The sequence below is a fragment of the Silurus aristotelis genome, assembly GCF_946808225.1.
Source record: "Silurus aristotelis genome assembly, chromosome: 1".
Classification (NCBI taxonomy): domain Eukaryota; kingdom Metazoa; phylum Chordata; class Actinopteri; order Siluriformes; family Siluridae; genus Silurus; species Silurus aristotelis.
Window position 1 is genome coordinate 31,543,066 of NC_139574.1, and position 24,637 is coordinate 31,567,702.

A 24,637-nucleotide genomic window follows, 5' to 3' on the forward strand; every position below is an offset into this window, starting at 1 on the left:
TATTGTATTAGAGTATTAGAGCTCTACTGAGTTCTTAAATCTGATTGGTCAGAATTTGTGACTATATTTTCTATATCAGTGTAGCTTTGATAATTGTGTATAAGGCTTTCAGATATAATCACATGGGTCCTATTAAAATGCTTATTCTAATACATGACTGTTTCTGCTTCAATGCATCACACCATCCCATTTTTTTTTATCATTTTTCTATAATGCCACAGTTTCTAAAATTTTTAAATGTAAAAAAAGAAAAAATCACCCACACGTACAGTAGAAACTCTGTATTTGATCAGTTGCTACAATTTAAAAGTATGTTTCGAATAATTTGGTGTAAAAACTTTATTTGGAAAAGATTCATTCATTAAAACATGCATAACAGTTTCAGATTTTCTTCTTCTCATGAGTATGTAGCATCACCTAAAACGATCAGCAGATGATGGATTGCATTGCATATTTAGGGTGAATTTTCAGGCTTGTGCGTGTATATGTTTAGTTTTAAGGCTGTGAATGAGGTTAGGGAGACTCTACAGGCTGTCTGCACAGTGCGTGCAGTTTCAGGCCTGGCCTGGTTTGAGTCAGAAAATCTGACCTGGAAAAGAATCTAAAACGATCCCCACTTCACAACCCAAGCCTCCACTGACATGCAGCAGAACTGCAGCGAAGACATGGTGTCCATAGAGAACAGGCGAGAGGAGAAGGGAAAGGAGATGGGGAGGGGACAAGACTGGAGGAAAGAAAAAGGGAGATGTGAGAGTGGAAGAGAGGAAAGTTGACAGAAGAAGAGTTTAATGAATTGTAAAGGGTAGGAGAGAAGCAAGGAAGAAGGAATGGAAGGAAAGTGGATAGGTGGGATCTAATTCAGGAATGGAAAGTTTGAGTAGGAGCGAATGGAAATTAAAAGATGAAATGGGTGAGCAAAAAAGTGTGAGGAAATGCAAATCCAGAGAAGCAGTGATGTGAAGAATTTAAAATCTCTCTTCTAACTGAAAGAGAGAAGACTTACAGTGAGTCCCAAAAGATTTCTTTTCATTTAAAAAATGCATATGAACTGGTTTTAACATTGACGAGAGTAAACGTTCAATATTTTCACTATTCTATATTCAAGAGTCTCCAGTATTTATTGGTCCCTATTTAAATGCAAGCAAATTTGTGACTGGGAAAGTGGGAGTTCACTGGTTAAAGTTTGTTTTAGTTTGTTTTATGAGTTCACTGCCACTGCTAGGCTCTTAAGCAAGGCTTTTAAAATCTTAACTGCTGACTTGCATCCAAAAGATAATTGTGAGTCACTCCGGTCAATTAATACCCTAAATGTAAAAAAAACACTAAGAAAGCGTATGTATGTAAGTTTTTACACTTTACAATTTGAGTTCATGACACATTTACTTACTCTCAGGTTGCTTCCAATTAAATAATTAACATTTGTAAAGAAGATTTGTATCTATATTTAGATATTTAGATGGAAGCATTTTCACTATTTATCTTAGATTTTTGACCTCTAATATATACACTCCTTTGTAAAAAGCACCCCATCCTGCCAACCCCCACCCCCATCCCCATTTCTCTGTTTTGTTGCATTATGATAATGTACTACCTGTATAATTGAATTAAAATTTTATTATTATGTACTTAAATGGATTTTTGGGAAATCTTATATTGTGGCACAAAAACAAAATCTTTTATCGCAAAGCATGAGAAGCTGAAAGAAAGTATGATATGATGGCAGCATCATGCTGTGCAGATAGTTTTATTTAATTTTAAGGAGATTGTCAGCCAGTCAATGGCCTAAAACTTACAGTTAAAGCCAAACTGGAGTGGTATAAAGAGAAACATTGAAATCTGTTGGCATGGCCTAGTCAAAACAGGGTTTTATCAAAACATAGTCCTTATCCTAATTAAGAGTTTGTGGTATGACTTACACCAACCCAACTCAACTAACTTGAAAGAAGTTGGAGCAGCTTTGCCATTAAGAATGGGCATAAATCCCAGTGGTTAGATGTTATCATGTAAAATAAAGACATACCCAATGAGACTTGAAGCTGAAATTGCAGCAAAATATGACTTTGCATATTTCATAATTTTACATATTTTTAATTATTATTAATTGTGTGCCAATATTAAATATTTAGCAGCTTAATGGTGGTCTTCATGTCGTCTACATTAAACTCCTTGAAAATCCATTTTAATTCCATGTAATAATGCAGCAATAATAAAAAAATAAAGGGGGTGACTACTTCCATAAGGCACTGTTTCATTAATATAAAGTGTTGATTAATGGGAGACTATCATTATTTGAATAATTATAATGAGTAATCTCATTATAAATGTACAGGTTAGGAAATTTTTTTTCTAGGTTTAAAATGTTGCCTTTTTTCTGGGTGGATATGCAGATTAAATGGATATTGAAGTCTGTGTCATTTTAACACATTTAGGTTCTTGGTTTTAAAATAGTCCAGTGTATCATTGGCAGTTTGCATACAATTTTTTTGTTTTAAAAGTTTTCTTAAAGTACTGTACATAAAGTATTTATTTTGTCTTATTGTACTAAACAATCTTTCTCCAACAAACACTCAAAAAAAACAAAAAGGAGGGTTTTGAAGACCCAGTTTTGATTTCCCACAGACATTTTCAGGTAATTGTTATAAAAAAAAAAAAAAACTTTTCCCATAGTACCTGATGCAGTTTCGAGTTTCAAGTTCAACTTCTTTATCAGAGATTATATGTGAAGATTGCTGAGTGTGAAGAACATCTCTTTACTCTGAAGAACCCATTTTCTACTACAGTACAAAGAACCTTTTCTTCTATGTATAGCTTCCACTGATGTTAAAGACCCTTCAATAAACCATATAACTTCACAAACGAATCAATAAAGAACCTTTTTAGAATGAACTGTTTGACCAACTTTTGCAGCACTTGTTCAGTATCTAACATACATGAAAGAAGGTGCTGTGATGTTAGAAGTACAGCACAACAATGACAAGGCAAATATGTCTAAAGGATTCAATGATGTTCGTTATTGGGGTCTTCTGTGTCTGCTGTTGTCCGTTATTGCTGTTTGAAGCAGTTGACTTGCACGTTCTTGCTGATGAGGCTGCCGAGAAAGCAAAACAACCTCTCGAGGCATCTCTCCATTTCCCCTTCTCTCCCTCTGTCTCTTTCGCCTCTTATCACGTCATCCTGGCTGACTCCCGGAGGGTACGCAGTGATATAATGGGACACCCTCAGTTCTCCTGCCTATTAAAAATCCAACATAACCTCCTTACTGTAACTGTCCCTGCCTCTCATCTGCTTGTCATCCTCCGAGCCTTTTAACTATTGAATATCTGTTCAGTTCTATAGTGTATTTAAATAAGAAAAAATATCACACTTCCTGTTTCAATTGTCATAATATAAAGCTACTTTTAACATGGTAAATGAGTGGCAATAGGGGTGTATAAATCTCTGTGAGCTTGTGTGTGAACACACAGTAAAACAATAAGACTACACTGTGAACAAATTGTGAAACTTCCACAACATAATGACAACCTGCAAGATTTCTTTTCTTGTATCTGAAGTATTCTTGTGCCTCTTATAACATCATAAGATCTCAATCTTCTTGGGGTCAGAGTGTACCACATGCTATTGATATTGCTTCTAAAAATACAGGATTTCCGCATCAGGGAACATGGAAGGAAACCCAAGAGAGAAAAAAAAGAAAGGAAAAAGTAAGACTATACATGAAAAATGGGCATGTGCAATATATCTGCATGCAAATTTACACTATTGCACAAATTTTATTTTAAGCGATTATAAGTGATAATGGAAGCGTTGCTGGGGTTGAGGTCCTAGTTTGATCCTGAACTTCTGTGTTCTTTTACTGCGTACCTTCTCACCATGTGTAATTGGATCCAGTTTCTCCATTTTCCACCCACCTTCCAAAACTATTCCAGTAGGTGCACTGGATAAGTGTGAATAAGTGGGTAAATGTGTGTCCATGCATGTGTGTCAATGCCATGGTGCACCCAGTGTTCCCAGGATAAACTCCAAATCCACTTCAAACCCTGAAAAGAAAAGAAAGAATGGATGTGGAAGCTGCTTATAAAGTGAAGGAAGATTAAATCTAAAGTGACAAGGAGTTTTTTTCTCTATCAGAGCTGGTTACTTGTAAAAATAAAGAATTTTATGATACTAAGAACACTTTAAGGAACTTTTCTCTGAATAAAAGTGTACAAATTATTTGCAATACAGCAAATCTCTTTGGCATTTTTTTTACTCTGTTTTTACACCAAAAGCAAAATATCCAACATTCTAAAAACGGTCTAAATCGAAGTATAAAATCGAAGAACTGTTTAATTTAGCATTCATTTGCTATTGTAAAATGGATTGTATTGGGACAACTGGACCTCCTTTGCTAAGTTCTGGTTCTCACGTAATCATTAGACAGGGGATCCCCAGGTACAACATTCGTCTAGAGATCTGTGGGCAGGTGTAATGAGCAAATTTCCCAAGCTAACTGATTATCCATGCACAACCTTAGATGTTATGGATGTGTGAAGTGATGCATGCATGGTTTATCGTTAATGCTTTTGTATCATACGAAAGGCATTGATCTGTGGACAGGTGCACTGCAATCTTCTTCTCTTCTTCTCCTTTAAAAAAAAAAGAGCAGGGAGGGAGAGAGAAAAAAAACTTAAATCTGTTCTTATAATTCAGTGGCACACATTAAAGTGGAGGGGGGGGGGAATGTTGGTGTTGATTTCCTTCTCTCCTTGGTTACTGCATCACTTCAGTATGGGGAGTAGAGGGTGCGCAGAAAGAATGAAGAGCGGGAAAATATGCGCACCCGAGGAGTGAGGGAGAGAGAGGGGTAGAGAGAGAGAGAGAGAGAGAGAGAGAGAGAGAGAGAGAGAGAGAGAGAGAGAGAGCAGGCTTTTTTAAACCGGACATCTCTGCTGTCAGGATCTCGGCTGTGTTGGCAGGATCCTCTCGCCTCTTTGGGAAGGGTGAGCAAATGCATTTTGTTTAACCCGTGTCTGCGTGCGTGTGTTTGCGTGCGTGCGTGCGTGAGTGTGTGAACGCGCGTGCGCTTGTGTGTCGTGATCTTAAACACGCTTTTACAAAATCATATAGGTCTGCATTTTAGGAGGTCTGCCCCATGCACAGATGGTGTAACTATTTGCTACACATTTGGAGTCCTGTGTGTGTGGATGAGAATTTGCAGGATTTTCCTCTTTCTAATGAGTGCTGTAATCTCTGTGTGTGTGTGTGTGTGTGTGTGTGTGTGTGTGTGTGTGTGTGTGTGTGTGTGTGTGTGTGTGCGTGTGTGTGTGTGTACAGTACAGTAGTAGCTACTGTGCCGCATGCATGTAAGTGAAACCATATGCCATTGGGAGAAGCATCTCGAGAGCGCGTTGAATGGAGAGAAACCTGTGTTTAATTGCCATATTTATGACGTAGGTGAACAAATGCGGAATTTTTATGACGTAAGGTAAAATAACGGAGAGGGTATGTTTGAAAAAGCAGGTACACGAGAGCACGCAAAGATAATGAAATGTTAGTTTCTACTAATCGTTTGACTGCTAGTGTGATTAATAACTGACTTTACTTTGTAACTGTATTATTATTAGTATTATTAGTATTATTATTTAATTTCAAGCTTGTGTGATCTACACTGTTGGCAGTGCTTAGTAATGTTTACTGGGCTAAAATTGTTGATTATTGCGGGATGACTCGTTTTCGGAGCTCAACTCTGAGGAATGGAGAAAGCAGCCAGTAGCGTTTGCAGTAGTTTCTGCTTGAACTGAGCGCGCTCCCGTGCAGGCGCGCACTTGCGCATTGGTCTGATCTAATTTTTTTAGGCCAAGGACTTTCCATACCTCAGCCTTATCCCCGAGTCACATACGCACACACACACACACACACACACACACACACACACACTTCTCTCTCTCTCTCTCTCTCTTTTCTCTCTCTTCACTCCCTGTCCCTGTTTTACTCCAAGCAACCATAATTGCTTGCTGTAATACTTTATGTGAAAAGGTAGCTGATGTGACATTCCTGCTTCATTCAAGAATTTGAAAGTCCCCATGAATAATCACTTTGCTTCTCAGTGTAGTTGCTGATTCTCTAAAACTTGTTTCGAATTCATTGATACAGTAGGTGCACTATATTCCTCAGTTTGACAATGGTGGGCTTTTCCTGTTACTTTCACTGTAATTACAGAATAATTCAAGGCGTTCAGTAAGCACTCCATCCTTGTTTGGGGTTGCAGTGGATCCAGCATCTATTCTGGGGATGGGGGATGTGAAGGGGCGGAGGCTGGGTTGCAGGGACACACCACGGCTAGCATGCCAGTCCATCGACAGGGCACCGTACACGCATATTCATACCATAGCCAATCCATCTGCTCACATGCTTTTTGTGCAGGTGGGAAGAAACCAGAGAGCCAAAAAAGAAGTAGAAGTGGGAAAAACATGTCCAGAAACTGCACACAAATAATTACCCAAGATCTGAATCGACCCGCAAAACAACATCACCGCTGAATAATGTGATTTCAGATGAATAACTAATAAATCTGTTTATAAAGGGTGATTTCTCCCACATTGGGCCCAAGGGATCCTTTGTGACTGTGTTAGATGAACTAATAAGGTGTGATTTTAAGGGCTTACATAATAATTAATGGCATCTTCATAATTATTATCCTCATACAATATTATAATTCATGATTCTATTCCTAATTATGTCACATCGTTTTTTCAAACACGTGTTTTTCATTCATTTATTAATTATTTGTTAATTTCTTTATATCTCTAAATCATTTAAACATATGGTTCTTTTGATATTCCACATAATACAAGAGATAATAAATTGGCATAAAACATTACATATGGTAGCAGACTATAGCATGTCTGTATTTTTGATTCTTCAGTAGATAGCCTGGTTATCCAGCATAAAGCGTAATGTCTTTTACTATTCCATAGCAATTCAATCACTTATTTTCTCACTACTTCATAATGGTGTTGTTGTCCCTTGGTTACCCCACACTTACAAGAACACCAAAAAATGGTACAGCAGTCTGGGAACCAGAAAAAGTACAAAAAAGTATTTAGATTCAGTAGATTCATCAGTTTAGGATCAGTACACTTATTTTGGTGTCATATACATCTAAGCTATTTACCTTCTAAAAGAGACACGTGGTGACTGCGATGTAATTGAGGAAACTAACAGAAATAACCATAGTTCAAATGATAATTCAACATATTTTGGACTCCATGATGAGTGAAGATGCAAAATAAATGAGTGTGTGCAAAGCTTATGATGAAGTTTTAATAAGTCTCTTTTTTTATTGAAATGGGCATTTAATATCTTTTTTAAATGTTCCAAATAGAAAAAAAATAGCACAGCCAAATACAGTGTTTATTAAAACTAAAATGAGAAAATCTGCAGTCTACATGAGTACATAGTCTCCCGCTGCAGCAGCACACACAGCCTGAGGGGAGCGCACAATAGCTAAAGGGTGCCTAGTGTCCATACACACACACACACACACACACACACACACACACACACACACACACACACACACACACACACACACAATTTCTCTCTCCTTTTCTCTTTCTCTTGTCTCTCTCTGAACTGCAATGTAAGGACAAGGGCTTCACACTGTCTGTTAAGCTCAAAGGTTTTCTCTTCATTCTTGCTTGGAGGATTAACCATGTTTTCTCCATATAGAGTATACGACATCTTTTTTTTTTTTTTTTTGCCTTTAGCTTTGTATTATATTGTAGGTCATCATTTTATCACTGTTTTTTGAAAGATCAACAAACTTATTCTTTTAACTTGGACAGAAAAAAATTAGACTGATTCAGTTTTCATCCAAAACATAAAACGATGCATGCTTTTAGAGAAACCGAACTCAGTTCGATCTACTGCAGTATTTTTTATACTTAAACCAAAAGTCATTTCTTAGTTTGCTCCAGGAAACGCAAAGCAGCAAAGCACAGCAAACCGTTCGAGTACTGCAATCAGGATTTTTTTTTTAGCCTGTGGTGGTATTTTTCTTGATTAATAAGATTTCCTCAAAACCTCCCAAATTTCAGAGAGCTCTTTTTTTTTTAACATGAAAGAAGAGATAAGTAGTTCAATTGGCCAGTGAGCATAGCTGTCCTGTTACTTATTTTGATAAGAGTTTTTGCCCTATTTTGAATCCCTTGAGGAAGCACATCTGGTGTGTGTGTGCGCTTAAATTGTAATGAGCAAATCGAAAAAGTCAGTGGTTCTCTGATAGTATGTGAGAAATCATTCCTTAAAAATGCCAATTGTATAATGTTGCTTCAAGAGTGAAGGGTTTATTGTCATATGTACAGGAAACAGTCTGCTAGCCTTCAAACAAAGCAGACTATGACATAAATTAAGGACACAAGGAAAACAGACAAAAACACCATACATAAATGACAAATTATACAGTAAATCAGTTTATTTAATGATCTCATGTGCAAAAAAAAAAAAGAATTCTGCTACTTAAACTACCTGAGGGAAATCTTTTGATGGCAAAATTGTTTCTCAAACTGCTTTCTTCGTCAATTTGCTAATCGTAGTGCTTAAAATTACAAACCAAAATGACAACTGAGCTGCTTTCAGCACATTTTAATTTGTTTAGTTTGGCTCAAGCATAAGCATGACCCCTTGCTCAGCTCCTGCTATCAGGTGTGACCTCCTGAACCCACTTATATGATACACGATATGGCCAAAAGTATGAGGACACATAACCATTACATTCTGTTGTGGATGTTGACATCCTCAGTTATTCACTTTCCATTTAGTCTGAAGCTTTTATTAGTGAGACCAGGAAATGAAGCAAAAAGAAAAAGCCTGGCATGTAGTTGGAATTTCATTTGAAGTTGCGGTGAGGGTGCTTTGTACAAATAATGTCTTTAAGGAGCTCACTTTGTACATTTCGTAGTTTCCGGGCTGTAGCCATATGTTCACCACAGTATACATGCTGAGCTCACCATCAGCTCTTAGGTCATATATTTTGTCACTGATCATGGTTAGAGGATACACACAGAAAAGACAAGCTAAATTCTCTGGCTATACCAAAAAAGGGAAAATATTGGGGGTGTCTATTAACATTGCCAGAAAGGTAGCTGTGCATGATTTGACTTGAACCAGTACCACACTGATTCACATTGAGAATGAGAATAAGAATGATCTACCATATAAATATCTGCTTAGTCATGATCCAGCAGTGCCTTTTTATTTTAGCATTAAATTAGTTTGATGCTCCCTCCTGCATGTACACACTAAATGCTTTAAAGGGTTCTTTAATTAGTGGGCCAGAGTAGTGCAGCTGGTAGAGTTGCTGTCTCCTAGCTCTGGGGTCTCTGGCTGTATTCTGAGCTCAGCTCACTCTCTGTGTGAAATTCCTTTGGCCTTTTTTTGTGTCCGCATGGAATTCCTTCACCTATCAAACTAACATTAGTAAGTGGATCGGCTGATGAAAATTGGCCAAGTGTAAATGTTGCTGCAACGGACTTGCTTTCCACCTTCGGTGTATTTTCACCGTATGCCCTGTGTTCCTGGGATAGCACCCTGACCAAGATAAAGTGGTTACTGTGAGGAAGTGAGTGAGTGGATGAGTAAATTAGTGATTGTGTCAACTTGTGGTTGAGTGAATGATTGAGCGAGTGAATTGGTAAGAAAGTGAGTGGATGATCGAGTAAGTGAGTGGGTGATTGAGTAAGTGAGTGGGTGGGTGTTTAGTTCAAGTGAGTGAATTGGTGAGTGAGTAAATTCTGAGAATGAGTGAATGGAAAAGTAAGTGAGTGAGTGAGTGAGTGAGTGAGTGAGTGGGTGAGTGTATGAGAGGGTGAATAAGTGAGTGAGTGAATATGTAAGTGAGTGAGTGAGTGAGTGAGTGAATTAGTAAGTGCATGGGTGAATAAAGGAGTAAGTGAGTAAATGAATGAATGGGTGAGTGAGAGAGAGACAGTAAATGAATGGGTAAGTGAGTGAATGAGTGAGTGAGTAAGTGCATAGGTGAGTGAGAAAATAAGTAAATGGGTGAGTGGGTGAATAAGTGAGTGTATGAATGGGTGAATAAGTGAGTGAGTGGGTGAGTTAGTGTGTGAGTGAGTGAGTGAGTGAATGGGTGAGTGAGTGAATGGGTGATTAAGTGAGTGAATGGGTAAGTGTGAGTGAGTGAGTGAATGGGTAAGTGTGAGTGAGTGAGTGAATGAGTGAGTGAGTGAATGGGTAATTAATTGAGTGAGTGAGTGAGTGAGTGAGTGAATGGGTGAGTAAGTAAGTGAGTAAATGGGTGATTAAGTGAGTGAATGGGTAAGTGTGAGTGAGTGAATGAGTGAGTGAGTGAATGGGTAATTAAGTGAGTGAGTGAGTGAGTGAGTGAGTGAATGGGTAAGTGAGTGAGTGAGTGAGTGAATGGGTAAGTGAGTGAGTGAATGGGTGATTAAGTGAGTGAATGGGTGAGTGAGTGAATGGGTAAGTGAGTGAGTGAATGGGTGATTAAGTGAGTAAATTGGTGAGTGGGTGAGTGAGTGAGTGAATGGGTAAGTGAGTGAGTGAATGGATGATTAAGTGAGTGAATGGGTGAGTGAGTAAATTAATTGGTGAGTGAGTGAATGGGTGATTAAGTGAGTAAATTGTTAAGTAAATGGGTGGATGAGTGAGTGAGTGGGTGAATGGGTAAGTGAGTAAGTAAATGAGTGAGTGAGTTACTGAATGGGTGATTAAGTGAGTGAATGGGTGAGTGAGGGAGTAAATGGGTGAGTGAGTGAGTGAGTGAATGGGTGAGTGAGTGAATGGGTGATTAAGTGAGTAAATTGGTGAGTGAGTGAGTGAGTGAGTGAGTGAGTAAATGGGTAAGTGAGTGAGTGAATAAGTGAGTGAGTGCATGAGTGAGTGAATGGGTAAATAGGTGATTAAGTGAGTGAATGGGTGAGTGAGTAAATAAATAGGTGAGTGAGTGAATGGGTGATTAAGTGAGTAAATTAGTGAGTGAGTGAGTGAGTGAGTGAGTGAGTGAGTGAGTGAATGGATGAGTGAGTGAGTGAATGGGTGAGTGAGTAAGTGAGTGAGTGAATGAGTGAATGGGTGAGTGAGTAAATGAATGGGTGAATGGGTGATTAGGTAAGTGAATGGGTGAGTAAATGAGTGAGTGAGTGAGTGAGTGAGTGAGTAAGTGAGTGAGTGAGTGAGAGAATGGGTGAGTGAATGGGTGAGTGAGTGAGTGAGTGAGTGAGTGAGTGAGTGAGTGAGTGAATGGTTAGGTGAGTGAATGTGTGAGTAAGTGAGTAAGTGAGTGAGTGAATGAGTGAGTGAGTAAATGAGTGAGTGAGTGAGTAAATGAGTAAGTGAATGGGTGAGTGAGTGAGTGAGTGAGTGAATGAGTGAGTGAGTGAGTGAGTAAATGAGTAAATGAGTAAGTGAATGGGTAAATGAGTGAGTGAGTGAGTGAGTGAGTGAGTGAGTGAGTGAGTGAGTAAATGAGTGAGTGAGTGAGTGAGTGAGTGAGTGAGTGAGTGAGTGAGTGAGTGGGCGATTAAGTGAGTGAATGGGTAAGTAATTAAGTTTCTTAGCCCTCTTAAAAAGTTTTATTCAGGGAATCTTTGAATGTCTGTGCCTGTAGTGTTTGTTTTACCTTCTTACCTATAAGCATATTAAAAGGAAGACATTTATCAGTTAAATACAGTAAAGGAATATGAAAATTCTTAACATGAACACCCCCCACACACACTCATACACATAGAGTCCTGGCCTCACATCTAAATCTCCTTTTTAGAAACCTTCTGTCCATGCCGAGCTTGGCACACAGCACATTCACCCAGCAGGTTTCCTCTAGCAGCCTGGCAGAACTGCAGCACTGTAGCAGTCTCTGATGACTCTCCCCCCTTCCCCCTCCCCTCTTTCTGACTCTTTTAATCATCCCACTTTATCCATGTCTCACTTTCTCTCTGCTTTAAATTAATATGCATGCGCTAATCAATCTAGTCATGCATATTCATACATCTCGGGTGCGGAGCATGCGATGGCCTCCGATGGACTTTGATGTAGCTCTTATTTCAGGGGATTAGCAGCTCATGCGCTGCAGATGGCCTGCATTCTGCATCTGCATCATCTGTCTCTTTCTTTTTTTGTATCCCTGCTGTCACTCCATCGCTCTTTGCTTTTCCCCTCCCTTTTGCCCTTTTTACTATATCTTTTCACTTGCCCGCTCTCTCTCTCTCTTTCTCTCTCTCCCTGTGGTGTGTTGTTCTTGTCTCTCAGGGTGCTGCTCTGAGTCACCGGCTCTGGAAGACAGACAGGAGATAACAGTCTGAAAACATTTGTATGCAGATTCATACACAAAAATACGCACACGTGCACACACACACACACACACACACACACACACACACACACACACACACACACACACACACACACACACACACTGCACCTCTTTATCGTTCTCCTTAATCATGCCTTTCTCTCAGAGTAATCATGTGTCTCTATGACAGCCATCATTCAAATCATCACACGTTCAAGCCACCACTGCAAAACAAGGACAGATAATGGCACGTCGCTCGGTAATTAGGCATTGATCAAATGTTTCACTGGAGAGAAAGGGAGCGAGAATAGCATGTGGGGTCAGGGATAGAGAAGAGGGCTGAGGGGGAAATGAACGGACACACGCTCACAGTGCAGTTCTCTCAGTCACTCTCACTGCGGTTGCATTCTCATTGATGGTTACTTAACTCTGTCTCCGATCCCTCATTTTCCTTTCATATTCTCTTTTCCTTTCTCATGCACGTAATGCATTGTTCATGCACTGAAACAATTCTTTGAAATTATGTCTGACATGCAGCGTAAAAGATTGTCATGATGCTCTAAACATCACTGTGTGTGTGAAATGAATGGTGTTTGTTTTTTTTTTTAACCAGGTCTCTGTACCTCACTGCATGGCTATGACTCATACAGTAGCTCTCTCTTTCTCGCTCTCTCTCTCTCTTTGTGTGTGTGTGTGTGTATGTGTGTATGTGTGTGTCTTACTTTCTGCCTCAGTGACTATTGCTCATTAAGCTATTTGACCTTTGACATTTCTCCTGACTGGCTGGTTAAAAAGAGAAAAAAAAATTCCTGTCTTTTTTTCTCATTTCTTTTACTGCATGTGATCAGAGAGATCAGATAAGGCCCCAAACTTCCAAATGAAGTTGATTTTGAAGGATGGATTTTTGGTTTCTTTTATTCAATAAAACTCTGTAGTATTCAGTACATCAGAGAATGAGAAAACGAGAGAGAGAGAGAGAGAGAGAGAGAGAGAGAGAGAGAGAGAGAGAGAGAGAGAGAGAGAGAGAGAGAGAGCATTAATAATGCAGATCCCACATTTAATCAATCATCAGTCAGCCATTTTGAATTCAGGTGCTCTACCCATGTAGATGTGTACATGTCTTCGGATTTTTGGAAAGAATTAAGTTTTGAACCCCAAAGTTCATCCAACCGAACTTGTTCTGAAATCAGTACAAAATTGTACATAAAAGCTTTATTCCTTAGTTTGCTTAAAACATTATTCTGGATTTTTTTGTTCCTTTGCATGTGTGTGCATGTGTAGATGAGCTCATGCAGCAGCAGGGCTCTCACTCTGCTCTCCACCGTGTTTGGGGCGTGCGGATTGCTGTTGGTTGGGGTTGCCGTAGCAACCGATTATTGGCTGCTAATGGAGGAGGGCATCGTGCTGCAGCAGAACCAAACCATTGACGTCAAGATGGCGCTGCACTCCGGCCTTTGGAGGGTGTGCTTCATAGCAGGTACACACATGCACCTTGATTCTATTTAAATTCTTAATTGTGTGGGTTAATTTTTTTTATGCAAAATGATACATTGCATGCACCAAAAACATTAGGTAATGAAGTACAAATACTTTGTTACTGTACCTAAGTAGATTTTTCTGGTAACAGTACAACATTTTATTTTCACACTACATTTTTGTCACAAATATCTGCACTTTCAACTTCTTACATTTTCAAAACAGGCTTATTACTTAAGTTTTAATCTATTTGTTGACATGATCAATATTTTTTCTTCTAATTGTGTGCCGTTTTCAGCCCATTAACCTATTTGTTGTCATTGCACGGCTTTTTCCAATCTACCACTGGTGTATAATTTCCTGGCTCTCACGCACCACGGACATGGGCTAGTGTACAAAGCTAACAATGAGCAAGGCAGAAGGCAACAAGAAGTCTAGCTAATGTGGATGAGACAGAGGGATTTTGCGATGTAAACATGACTGAAAACAGAGACATTCCTGATCACCTGATCATTTTCATCTTTTCTCTGCTTGTGTTCTATATGGTGGATGTTCAGCCTGAATACATTTATTAGATAAAATGTTTTTTTTAATTCTTTTGTATTAATATGATGTGAGGTCCGGTTACCAGCGTGATACTAAAACAGGTAGCAGTTATGGCTTTATCCATGTCAGTGTCCAAACTTCTATACTTTAACTTGAGTGAAAAGGTGTAGTCAGTATTTCATCTTTTACCAGAGTACCATTACTCTTTCTCACTCTTGTCAAAAAAGTTCAACACTAACTAATCGTGGTCAATTGGGAGTTGTGTTCTGTATGTGCAAAAGGGCATTTAGAGTTTTCCTCTAAGTGCTGGGAGGTTGCAAGAGCAGCAGTTAAAAAAGAAACGAAGCCTGTCTTGTCACACATTCATAATTTCCGGTTAGCAATTACTGAATAATTGAGTTCAGAAGAAAGCATGCACGCAAATTAGAAGTGTAGGTTTTGTTCATAAGGTGTGCGTGAATCAAAAGCTTTTCACAGTCTAAACTACATGATTGTTAATGAAGGAGAATGAGTGAAGGAGAGCAATGAAAAAAAAAAACCGTGTCATGATAATATTGTCAACATAATTTTTTTCATTCAGCTTGAAATAGAATTTATTTAGTGTGATTTTGGAGATTGTGCTAGTAAAATCAGGTAAATGAGATGAGGAGGTCTGGGGTGCAGTGAGTGTTCTAATTCTTATCAAAAGTGTTCAGTATGGTTGAGGCCAGAGCTCTATAGCAGGCGACTCAAGACCTTCCACTCCAAAGCACATAAAACATATCTTAATGGAGCTACTTTTGTGCACAGGGGCATTGTCAAGCTAGAACAGGAATGAATCTCTAAATTTAAGAAATGCTAAGATTTAATGCTGCATCCAAAGACATTAAATCTAGTTTAGACTGACCAATCCTACAAATTTCCATTTATATCCATGAGGAAAAAATAACACCAGAGCAAACAACCACAATTTTAAAATTTATTTTAACCCAAAATCAATACGCCATGCAAGATTTAACATCACACAAAAATGAAAGTTGGATGGAGGCTTATATGCCAGAGTCAGAGTACTGATGATGCACAATCCATTCCACTAGCAAGATTCTAAAAAGAAAAAGAGATGGTGAAAAAAAACGAAGAAGTATAATAATAAAAGAGCAACCATTTATGACATTAAAAACCCATTGGCTAGATTTAAATGACTAGCACTCTGAAACAAGATGAATGTGCCACAGCTCACACTATTAAGCAGAAGTCTATGAAAAGAAAAAAATACACTCCTTAATGAGCACTTCCATTTACTTTAGATGGCTCTTCACATCCGTGTATCTTCTGTCATCTTACCTGTTCCTAATGAGCTGCTAACAAACCTAGGGAGACTTACACCACCCAATTATCGACCCTTTATCCACCCCCTACTGGGCAAATCCATTCCTTTCACTAATGAGTGGTATGACTTTGTCTTCAGCTGGTGGAAACTGTCCTCCATATGTAATACTTTATATACTAAATATTGAATTTCAGATGCAGTAAAAACTGTGGCATTTCAGAATAAAATGAATCGCTTTGTATTGTATTCATTATAGCAAAAGATTTTAGTACAGTTGTGAGTTCTTTAAATAATATGCTTTTATAGCTTCCCCATTCCACATCCACTGATTTTCTCTTTTTGTCTCATTTTCATCATTCACTTATCCCTATTAAGCTTTGTTTTTCTGTCAGGTTCAGAGAAAGGAAAATGTGTGGCCTCGGAGTATTTCACCGAGCCGGAGATCGAGATCACGACAGAAAATACAGCAAATATTCTCAGTGAGTAAACAGATTTATCTTGTACATTTGAGATATTTCCTGTTTTAACTCGGACATGGCGCCTGATATGTTTGGTCCTTTTCTCAGAAACTCTTTGTGTTTACTGCCTTCATTCTTAGCAATGTGGGCCACATTCGCCCACAGCGCACCATCTTGGCATTTGTTTCCGGAATCTTCTTCATCCTGTCAGGTATTAATCACAATTTAATTTATCTTTAACAACTGCCATATTCTTCGTTTGTTATATGACACTTGACGCTCAGGTTGAACCCTTTAGTGGACCCAAATTGACTTCACCTTTAGTATCTGGAGTTGTTTCTTTTCAATCAAAACAGATTTCTGTTATTTTTGTGCCTGAACTGGTCTGAACTCTATTTGGTAAATGTCATTTCAGCAGGAGCTATCTACATTAACATTCACCCCAAAACAGACATTAAAGTTAAATATTTCATGTCCACATTGCCTATTTATTTCCTAAATGCAAACAAGACTTGATCTAGCTAGAAATGTAGCATTTTACCTACATTATTTTAGGCAGTACATTTTGCATACTTGTTACACAATTAAATTATTGCTGCACTACTAGTTTAGATAATCCTGATCCGCAGTATACCTAGTACTGTAATTTGTTTTGCAAATCAGCCACTATTTTAAGATTTTAAGATAAATGTAAGTTGCTTTAGATAACGGTGTCAGCCAAATGTCATAAATGTAAATGTTTTGCCTCTTTCTATGAGCAACAATTTCCTAGACATTTGTACATAATACAATTACACACCACACAATGTTTATGATTTGTGTAAAGGAACTGTGAATGCTTCCTTTTGTCATTACTACATACCTTTTCCAGCTTTTAAAAATGCTATTTTAATAGCCTGTGAAGCTCCTGGCTGGCTCTCCAATAAATATGTCGGAGCTCAGACCCCATGTCTGAGCAGACTAATTTGCTGTTGTGGCTTAATGTTTGAATCTGTTTTAGATATTCACCAATTAAATACTATTTAAACTTCAAACTTGAAGTAAAATTAAAGAAAAAACTAATTTTAACACTCCTCACCCTATATCAGTAACTGATTTTACTAATATCCTTGTGTCTGAAATGGGGACTACATGTAGAATGGGTTGTTTAAAAAGCACATATGCATCTTATGGCCAGCTGTCCACAAACATTTATCCATATACAGGGTTGGGCAAAGATACATCAAAATGTATTTTAAAATAAAATAACTAATACCTCAATACGTGTATCAAAATAAACTACGAAACACAGCAGCCACACCACGTATCAACATAAACTACTGTATCTTTTAAATAATAAAAATACTTTTTTCTTAAACCTTCCATCAACTGGGCGATCTGATCTATTCTTCATCATTACACTGACTCAGTTGATTAAGTAAACAATGTTTGATAGCAACAGCTTTTCTCTGGCCGAGTCACACAATAAATCTGATATATGCAACCAGTTAACAGATCAAATATTCACATACATAATCAATGTGATCTCCCAGATGAAGCTTAGTTTTAAACCAACAGTTTAATGTTGACCAGTTTGCAAATGACTTATAATTGTATCCTAATTTAGTTACTTGGTGTTTGGTAACATGGGCTACTTTGCATCAGCACCACTGACTTAATGACATACAAGTCATTCATAAGAAAATAAATAATGGCACCTGTATTCATAGCAATTAGTTTCGAAATAATGAATCATTTGATTTTCACTCATAATTATTATTGTATAGGCAAGTATATTAATAATAATGTATAGGCAGTCATTCATGCAGTTTTATGTAAAATTATATTGCTACAAAACAGCTACTTCAATGAGGGTACAATTTTCGACAATCAAATATTTATTTATCAATCACTGGACACCTATTTGAAAGCTGGCAGCCTGCACGTTTCTTACCTTCACCACCTTCTTTCATATGGTTAAACTTTCTGTTTTGATTTTAACTAGTCTGAGCAAACCAATAGAGTAGGAACCAATCAGATGCCGCATCTTTATGATGTCATCATGTAGACTTCTTACAAAGTATTTTAAAGTATTTAAAAACTACAAAAATACAAGTATTTTGATATACAATATGAAGCTATTTTAATCAACTCTACCAAATACATATTACAAAATCCTATTTTACATTTGAAATACATGAAATACAATATCATAAATATTGCCCATACATGCATATATCTACATTATATGAAAAAAGGTTCATGAATACATAACAGTCAAACTTATGTGCTTGGAATACATTCTATTTCAGATCTGTTCCCCATTTGCCATTATAATAGGGGTTTCCTCTAAATTTTCTGCTTGTTTAGCCCCAAGAGTATTAGTGAGAAGAGGTGCTGATGTAGGGTGTGGAGGCCTGGAGTTCCTTCACTTTAACCTTGATAAACTATTTCTTCATATCATAATTGGAATGTGTTTGTGCCTCTTAATTCCAATTTTGTAGACAGAAAGACATTCTATGCAAATGTGTGATCCTAACAGTTAGGGATAGAAATCATGTAATTATGTGATGTTCAAAGGTCCACATATTTGTCAGTACAGTGCTGACAGATTTTCCTTTTTGTGCAGATCAGATTTTACTCAAGTTTGAATCATATCCAGACATTATTGCAGAGCTGATGATGACTTGAGTGTTTACTCAGTCTGTCATCTTGATTGCAGTCTTAGGGGAATGTGCCTTCTTGTTGAAATCTTTAATCAAGATCTAATGAAATTGATTTGGACAGTTCTTTATAATATCTGTCTGCATTTAAATATATGATATGATAAATATTTGATTATAGCATTTAATAACATAATCTCAAACATTCTTGTGTGATCATAGATGGTAAATGATTCATGATATCTATGCATGCAGCATAAATTTACATTTTAATGGTATTTGGACCATAAACATATCCAGAGTGACATACAATTATTGCATTCATACAATTAAGCAACTATAGCATTAAGGACCTTGCTCAGAGGCCCAGGAGTAGCAGCTTAGTGTGGCCCGGATTTGCTCTCATGACTTTCGAATCCAGTGCCTTAAACACTAAGCTACCACATCCCCAGCACAATGACCTAAATGTTTAATAGAATTAGATAGAAATAAATTAGATAGTAAATAAATACGAAAAGTCCCTCTATATGATGCTATATTGTCAGTTTGTAATCAAGTATGGTCCTACCATCTGCAATTGATTATTTTTGATTATGCAATTGATAGTGCTGTCTTGTTCCCTTTGTTGTATCATTACGATTCTCCATATGCTTTTGTTTATTGCTGCCTGGTACTCTCCCACGTCAGGCTCTGCAGGAATGACTCTACTTTGCTAATGATGCATTTCCCCATTTCTAAAAACTCATGAGGTGTTGTTTGTGTAATGATTTACAATGCACATGAGCTGAAACAAACATAAAAACATAGAAAAGGTTTTTATATTTCAAATTGTGTTTTTATAAATCAACTGAGGTGATGAAAGAAGATTGGAGCTTTTAAAAGAAGAGAGAGAGAGAGAGAGAGAGAGAGAGAGAGAGAGAGAGAGAGAGAGAGGGAGACTATTTAAAATGACTTACTTGTCATGGGGTGTTTAGAATATGAGTAATTTCCTTCAACCTTTAGGCCCGTTGTTATGGCTTTCATTGTGCAATTTAAGTTCATTTAAAAAATTTTAAAAATTATTTATTTGCCCTGCTGTTTCATAGAACATTATTTTTACCATTTAGTGTTTCAGGTCCCTGTCTGGGGAACTCATGGTTTTGGTTTCATATTTTGCACTTTGTTTTTATAAAGCAGCTCATAAGCTGGACCAGGTGCGCTGGTGCAAATTGAATAAACACTTGGATCCCTTGTGAAACTCCAGTAAGTAGGTACAGATGAGCTCTCGTGAGATTTCTCAAGTCTTCTTCCTCATACCTTCTCAGGAAGATTTTCCTTGTCACTGTCGCCACCGGCCCACTCATTAGCATTACATTTACGGGGACTAAAGTATGGCGATTTATTTCTGAAACACTGCTTTGACAATGTTCACTGATAAAAGCGCTGTACAAATCAATTAAATTTGAATTAAGGAGGTTGAAATATGAGTGTAAGAGGAAGAAAGATGATACATTTCCATCTGTTTGTAGAGAATTTAAGGATGAAGGATTTATTGCAAACAAAGACTAGTTTATTTCTAAACAAAGACACGAACACATGCAAAAAACTGAACTCAATCTAATCATACGCTTTGTTCATCTCACCTCCGGTCTGATGACCTAATTATTATTTTGCATTAATGTCTGAATTAAGTTTAACATATCTACTGTAGCTTCAAATTCCTACCATGTGCAATGAATATAACCTAAATAAAACTGGCGGAGTGTTCAAGAGAGCAAAGTTATAGCTGAAAAGTATTGTAGTACTGTAGTGTGGAGATAAAGAGTTCAATAATGTAGAAACTTTTCACTTTTAAGTTTACAGAATCAAATAATAATATAATCATCATCATCATCATCATCATCTAACTTATTTGAAATAATCTATATAAATGCAATGGAGATCAAGCAAAATCTTAAATTACCAGGCAAAATGGACATTTTTTGTACATTTATTAATACCATTGATCGATTATATTGCAGTGATTTCTTTTTTGAATACAACTGTTCTTGGTGACTTCTCATATAGCAAAATAGCTTTTTCCTTGGGTAACTAGGTATATCTGTCTGTTCATATGCAGAACATGTAAACGTTTACTTCATTGTAGCTTTAACCTTGACATTGAACAGAAAATGCCTTCTTTAGTTTGGGCCCAATCTGTTACCTATGCTCTCCAACTTCCCCTGACACACTGTTTAGAAAAATAAACATTTCTCACACCTTTCTTTTCTGCTAGCCATGTCAGTTGGATTTAGAAGGGGGTAAAGGTTAGAAGTTAGAAGTTGTAGAAACATCTAAAGGATGATCAGTGGAAACAGGATGCACCTGAGCTTAATTTTGCGTGTCATGGCAAAGGCTGTGGATGCTTATGTACTTGTGATTTTTTTCATGTTTTTTTTTTAAATAAATTTGCAAAGATTTCAAACAAACTTCTTTCACGTTTTGTCATTTTGGACAATGCTTAAACTACTGTTCTTCAAAGGCAAGGACAAAAAAAGAAAGTGAGCAATTTTATTCAGGTATTTTGAATTTGTAATTTGATTTTACATGATTTCTATATAACTGTGTTGTTACAAGGCATTTTATATCTTGTTGGCACATTTAAATCTGTTGGCACACATTTACATTTACGGCATTTAGCAGATTCCCTTGTCTAAAGCGATGCATGATTGACTAAATCTAAACTTGATTACAAAGCTAATATATATATATATATATATATAAAAATGTGTCTTCTCCCTCTTCCCCTTAGTGCGCTATTGTTTTTTTGTTGCATTTGCTTATGCATTTTCTCTCACTCTATCCCTCTCTTTTTCTCTTTCTCTCTCTCTGTCTTTCTCAGGTCTAAGTCTGGTGGTGGGATTAGTGCTCTATATCTCAAGTATAAATGATGAGGTGATGAACAGGCCTAGAGAACCAGAGCACTTCTTTAACTATCACTATGGCTGGTCCTTTGCATTTGCTGCCAGCTCCTTCCTACTCAAAGAGGTAAACCAATTCAAAATAGTCTACTCTTTAATAAGACACACCTTTGTGTCCATCTGATTGTACCAGCTATATAAATAATTTTGGTATAGTACAGTAGATATAACCTTATACACTATATGGGGTGCAGTCAGGGTTTTTCTTCATCCCAATGGTGTTCACTAATGTTGAAGCCAGAGTTCTATAGCAAGCAATATCTCAATATCTTCTGCTCCAGCCTATGTAAACCCTGGGTTGGATTGATTCATGGAGCTGCACAGGAGCATTGTCATGCTGGAACAGGTTTAAGTCTCTTAGTTTAAGTGAATGGAGAATGTAATGCTACAGCATCCAAAGACATCCAATAAAACTGTGAGCCTCCAATGTTGTGTTTGGCAGTTGGGAAAGAACCACCAATACTAATGGATATAAGTCTTGCATCTTCTTAGACAATTCTGCTCTTGACTCATCCTGAATGGGAATAAACGCTGCTATGGATTTTACCATGTTAAATGGACTAAACACAAGTGTTCAGCATTTCAGTTTGGGTTTAGATAAAGGACTACACTTGTAAAATAAAGTTTGTGATGAGATTTTGATATACTTGCTTTTGAAGAGTGCACAAAAAAGAAAGGAAAGGGGAAAAAAATTAAGGGATGTAAATGAAAATGGAACAAATAGGAATGACTAAAAAAATGAAGAAAGGAGAGGAGAGGAAAGGAAAGGAAGGAAGCAAGGGGGAATTGATTGTGAGACTTGAAGCTGTCAGTCAACCATTTTGTGTGTGTGTGTGTGTGTGTGTGTGTGTGTGTGTGTGTGTGTGTGTGTGTGTGTGTGTGTGTGTGTGTGTGTGTGTGTGTGTGTGTGTTCACAGAGTAAGGATTTAGCAAAATTTTACTTCTGGCTGAAATAATTTTTCTGCCTGAATCAGCAGGGTCTCCTCACTACTATGAGCTTATGGTTGCTTAGGGAGCAATTTGTGTGTGTGTGTGTGTGTGTGTGTGTGTGTGTGTGTGTGTGTGTGTGTGTGTGTGTGTGTGTGTGTGTGTGTGTGTGTTTTAGCAAGAGAAGAAAAATAAATAGGTACTGATTTGAAGAGCTATTTTTAACCCAAGTATTTGCTAAAGCACTGAATCCATGCAATGTCTTAAACAATTCATTTCAGTTCCATCACTCATCTGCTGAAGGAATAATGGGACGAATGAGGACAATATTTTTTCTTTTATCGCTCCCTCTTTTTTCTACACATTTAAATGATTGAAATGGGTGTCAAATTCAATTTAAGGTGTAAAAGTGAAGTGCAGTCTGTTTCAGACGTGAATTTCATACAGTCGTCTCTCTCGTCAGGGCGCAGGCGTGATGTCTGTGTATCTGTTCATGAAGCGCTACACTGAAGAGGAGATGTATCGGCCTCACCCGGCGCTCTACCGCCCCCGTCTGTCCGAATGCAGTGACTACAGTGGTCAATTCCTGCAGCCTGACACCTGGCCTCCTCACCAACAACGTGCTCGCAGTGCCTCAGAGCTCTCCAGCGATGTTTCCATTCAGCTAGCAGAGACTCAGCAGCCTCCAGCCAAACTCATTGCCCAGCACAGCGTGTCAGCCCAGAGCGCCACCGCTGCCTCCAGCCCCGAGTCTGCAGTCGCCTTCCAGCTTCAATCCCCCTCACACTATAGCCTCAACCACCCTCTTCATCCCACAGAGTCCCAGGCCCTGCCCATGTCCATGCCTCCACCCGCTGTGCCACCCCCTCATTACCACACACACATGCGCATGAGCGCCTCACCATGTTAGACACGTTTCCGTCCACCTGTATTTTTACACATTTCGAATTTAAGCAGAAATTTGAAACAAAAATACTGATTTGCATTTTATTTTGCTAATTTTGGAAGATTTTTCGGAAGATTTGCTTAACATTAGGTTAGAAACAGAGAGCGAGAGAGAGCGAGAGAGAGCGAGAGAGAGAGAGAGAGAGAGAGAGAGAGAGAGAGAGAGAGAGAGAGAGATTACAGAAAAAGTACAGAGAGATTATCTACAGTGTATAGAGAGTGTAAAAAAAACCTTGAGACTAACGTGAAATAAGATCATGTGAAATAAGAGTTCTGTATCACCAATGAAGCTAAAGATGAAAGTGTTGTAGCATAATAGAACATTTTTTCATCTACAGGGAGATTTTATTGCACAAGCAATGTATAATACAAAACACTTCTATGAGAAAACACATTGTTGTATACTTACATACTGTGCTAGTGCACAAAGACAGTAACTATTGCCTTCAGTTCTACTAGTGATATTGACCACGTATTATTTTAATTACTCTATTAGTATCAGTATTTAGTGTTATTATGGAGTTTAACATGTTTAAGATACTTGTAAAATAGATTTACTTATTTCTACTTTGAATATGAGACACTCCAGAATCCTGATGATTTTTATGATGTAAATAATATGTCATTTTAACTGGAACGAGGGAAGAAATTAATAAGACCTGCATTGCTGAGAGGGAAAGTGTTGCATATGCATTGGAAATGAAAAAGACTGAAAAATTACTTCAATTGCTTCAAGTCCCAGTAATGGCTTTTTGAGTGTTGGTTCTTGTGTTGGCTTTTTCAAGTTGCAGTTTACACTTCCCTTAAATCACTCCCTCATTTTCGAGCAGCTTAGTAGTGGAAGACATAATACATTCAACTGGATTTTTAATCATTATCTCTTAATATACAGTAGGCATTTCATTCTAATGCATCAGTATTTGTGCACTTTATCTTATTAAAAAATACTCCATGGGACTTTAAGAGTAGGGTTACACTGCAAGTGTGCTGTTGCTTATCTCGTGTGAAAGAGATCCGGTATTGATTAAAATATTTCTGAGAGTGATGGTGGTTATCATTAGAATAAAACCACTATGTTGACTCTGCAT

The 24,637-nt window shown here is 37.7% G+C and overlaps 1 protein-coding gene across 1 annotated transcript; it reads left to right on the plus strand.

The window, feature by feature from the left end:
- Positions 1-4,779: 4,779 nt before the first annotated feature.
- On the plus strand, positions 4,780-23,745 carry cacng7b (calcium channel, voltage-dependent, gamma subunit 7b). Its single transcript, XM_083555238.1, is given in 7 exon segments — positions 4,780-4,979; positions 13,589-13,784; positions 16,031-16,117; positions 16,151-16,212; positions 16,214-16,307; positions 21,599-21,744; positions 23,068-23,745. Coding segments are annotated over 6 exon segments (1,032 nt in total). The 5' UTR covers positions 4,780-4,979; the 3' UTR covers positions 23,515-23,745.
- Positions 23,746-24,637: the final 892 nt, after the last annotated feature.